Source organism: Alligator sinensis, unplaced genomic scaffold (genome assembly GCF_000455745.1).
Source record: "Alligator sinensis unplaced genomic scaffold, ASM45574v1 scaffold273_1, whole genome shotgun sequence".
NCBI classification, from domain to species: Eukaryota; Metazoa; Chordata; order Crocodylia; family Alligatoridae; genus Alligator; species Alligator sinensis.
In genome coordinates this window covers 651222-654441 of record NW_005841943.1, presented here as the reverse complement: position 1 = coordinate 654441, position 3220 = coordinate 651222, and the positions used below count along the sequence as shown (strand labels likewise).

General features: G+C 45.2%; 1 protein-coding gene across 12 annotated transcripts in view; it reads left to right on the top strand.

Annotated features, from left to right (window-relative positions):
* The window catches only part of INTS8 (integrator complex subunit 8), a 46522-nt gene that overhangs the window by 33343 nt on the left and 9959 nt on the right, over nt 1-3220 (top strand). For all 12 annotated transcript variants that reach the window (XR_003093164.1, XR_003093162.1, XR_003093168.1 and 9 more), the window contains exon 21: nt 1210-1328. Coding sequence is in view for 5 of the 12 variants with exons in the window: in XM_025199423.1 (XP_025055208.1) it covers nt 1210-1328 (119 nt within the window). In the remaining 7 variants the exon portion in view is untranslated. The remainder of the gene's footprint in view (nt 1-1209; nt 1329-3220) is intronic.

The following is a 3220-nucleotide window of genomic DNA, read 5'->3' as shown; positions in this document are numbered from 1 at the left end:
CTTTCCCCTGACCCAGTCAGTCATCAGCATTAACACTGCTGCATGGGCAGGCAAGGGCTGAGCTTCCACACGTTATGCTTTGGGCTGGAGCAGGAGAGAGGAAGGAGCAGAGGCAGGGAGCAGCGAGGGGGTAAAGACTGGGGTGGAGGGGGGAGAAGGGAAGAGACAGAGACTGGAAGGGGCAGAGGCTATGTGGAGCTGGGAGTAGGGGGTGCAGATAGCAAGGGGGCAGGAAAGCTACAGGGGGAAAAAATGGGTGCGACAGAGCAAGGGAAGTACCTGACCCGACACCCCCACCCCCGCTATAGCAGTGCAAGGGTGAGATTCGAGACATCTCTTCAATACTTAAAGTCTACACCTGGAACATCATAACAAATGTATACATTTTGCATAAATATAATCTAATACTTGGGACATTGTCTTATATTCAGGGTCATCTTATATTTGAGCAAATGCAGTATTATTTACACAATCTAGAGACAAGCAAACTGACCCACACAGGCTCCTTCCTAAATCAGCAGCAAATCAGATTTTGCCACAAATATTTCCCTGTTGCTGCTCCTTTTTGATGAAGGCTGTTGAATTGTGCTTGACGGCTGCTGTACATTGGCACATGAAAAGCATTGGGCCCAGGTGTGGTGCAGTGATTCAAAGGATGTCTCCAACTAGTAAAGGCAGGTTTTTTCACCTGGGGCAGTGAGACAGGTTTAATCCCTCTCATGTAATCCCTTCAAGCTCCACTAGCAGAGGCTGTTGAAGAGATGCACTTAAGTCTGGTAATATTCCCATTCCAGTCAGTTTGGGGCACTTCCTGCCTCTGGAGGTTGTCATCTAGGACTGCTCAGACAGGTCTTAGGGTGAATCTGAAGCAGTATTGATTTAAAATGCATCTTGTCCAGCTTCTTAAAATGAGATCTGCGACAAGGAAAAGCCAACCATCTTGGAGGTTCTCGTGGTGTCAGTCACAGATGCTGCTCTATATTTTTGTCCTAAATCTGTATTTGATGTACCCGCCAGGGCTCATTACAGCAGACGAATAGGGGTAACATAAAGTTAACACTTAAACTGGGGTAAATCTTTTATTGAGGTTCCTTTTTATCTTTCAGTTTTATTGAAATATAACATAAATTTGTTTTTAAAATGAGGTTTGAAACTAGGTGGTTTTGTTTAAATGCAGTATTAATATGATACATATACTTCTTTTCGTAGCCTCCAATCGGTGGATTTTGAAGCAGTAGCTGTTACAGTAAAAGAGCTGGTCAATTATGCACTGACTATAAATGCAAACAACCACTTCTGGCTAATTATCCAGGCAGATATTTATTTTGGTAAGTGCAGCTGACATCCCTTTAGACAGCAGGCATGGGCATGTGCATGTGCACCATGCTTTTGCCTTTAGACTTACTTGTCCATGTGTGTCTTGAACAAAGTCTGGAAGGGAGTGATAAACTTTACTAATCTGTTTATCAAAAGAAACTTATATGATACAGAGCTTTTCCAAACCGTGAAGTCTTTGAATGCTGTCATAAAAGTGGTTTGGCATGAACAGACCTCTGATTCTCCTCCCCTATCCCTGTCCCGTGCTCCACTGAAGTGAGTGAGACTTCATGAGATCATTCAGACTTTTACCTAAGACTGGGGGGAGAAGGGGTGGGGAGGGGCAGCATAATACAAACAGATGTAAGTAATTTTGGTTGCAAATCCTCAATACTAAGGGAAACACTGGGTGAGCCAGTTCTCAATGTTTCCACCTATCTGTAGAAATGAGTAAACATTTGTATTCAGGTGTCATAGAAAATAAACACAGTTCTTCTGAGGCTGGGTGCATAGTAGGCTCATACTGGGTAACTCCCTGCCTAGGCTGGAATATGGCTTTAAGAATGACTTTTGTGACCCCAGTTAGCCCACTGTGTGCCAGCTAGATTGTGATAGGAGGAGCAGAAGACAAAAAGGGAATTCTTTGGAAGCTAGGATAGTGCTCCTGGCTGCCCAGAATGGGAGTAGTCAGGAGGGCATCAGTCAAGTGTCATTCTAGAACCAGTGTCCTAATCTGTTGAGCAGCATGGTACTTGGCTTCAGTGGTTCTTATTTGGCTAAGACATTGCCAGACCAGAGAGGATTTAGTGTTTTATGGATCCTAGGTGCTCCCTGCAGTGAATGAGCACTGCTTTTAGAGATTCAACTATTAGCTGAAGTAGCTTGCCTGCATGTGGTCCAGAGGCTTGGAAGGGAAAGCTGCCTTGACACTACTCCTCTAGTCCCTTTTCTGCTCAGTGCTTATCCTGCCTTCTCAGCAGGCTGCTGGGCAGAAGATTTGGGCTGTAAAGCAATTCTGACTTCTATGGTGGTATTTAAGGAGAGGTCACCAATTTCCCCTGCAGTTTCATTTGGTTTGAGCACTTAACACAACACAGTAACCAAGGACAAGAAGTTAAGCAGCTGTTGCATTTTGGAGTTGAATGAAATGCTCTCACTGGAGTTCATAGAATCACGTACAGCTTTGTGGGAAAAGTCTGTGTGCTATTGAGAGAGAGAGAGAGCAAGCTTCAACTTGCAGTGTTACCCCCTGAATTCTCTGAGGGAAGAACAGTCCCCCAAGATCTGTCCTGTGCCTGTGGGTGACAAGGTCCCTGCAGAGCAAAGCCACCAGGAGGGAGTTACAGATGTAGCCTTTTGCTTCTGGTACCACCATAGTATTGTAGTGCTCAACTCTGAGGCATTCTGCTGCCCAGTGAAATCCTTGCCCAAGTTCTCAAGATGAGTATGTGGGGGGGAGCACGAAACATCTAAGAACGAGATCCTGAGAAGCCAGCGGGATGATCAAGTGGCCAGTTAAGCCACCTAGGAAGAAATGTTGACAAGGTTGAGCTTTACAAAGGTCATTCCCTCTGCTTGGAATTCTCTGCCATGAATCCTCATCCAGCCCTTTCCCACCAAAAAAACCCAGATGTGGACTCTCTTGTTAATAACCCAGTAGTAAAGGCACTTAGCTGGGAGGTAGGAGACTAGTTTTCAAATCCCCATTCTGATGTGGAGCAGAGCCATGGACCCCAATGTTCCACATCTCACCAGAGTGTCTAACTGCCCAAATTTTCCCATATTGTAGAGCACTGAAGGGTCTCTCCTGTTGAAAGGTATTCCACTTTCTGGAATATTCATTGGACCAGAGATGTCTTCTAGAGTCTAGTAGTTTGGGATGTGGGAGCTCAGAGCTCTGCTC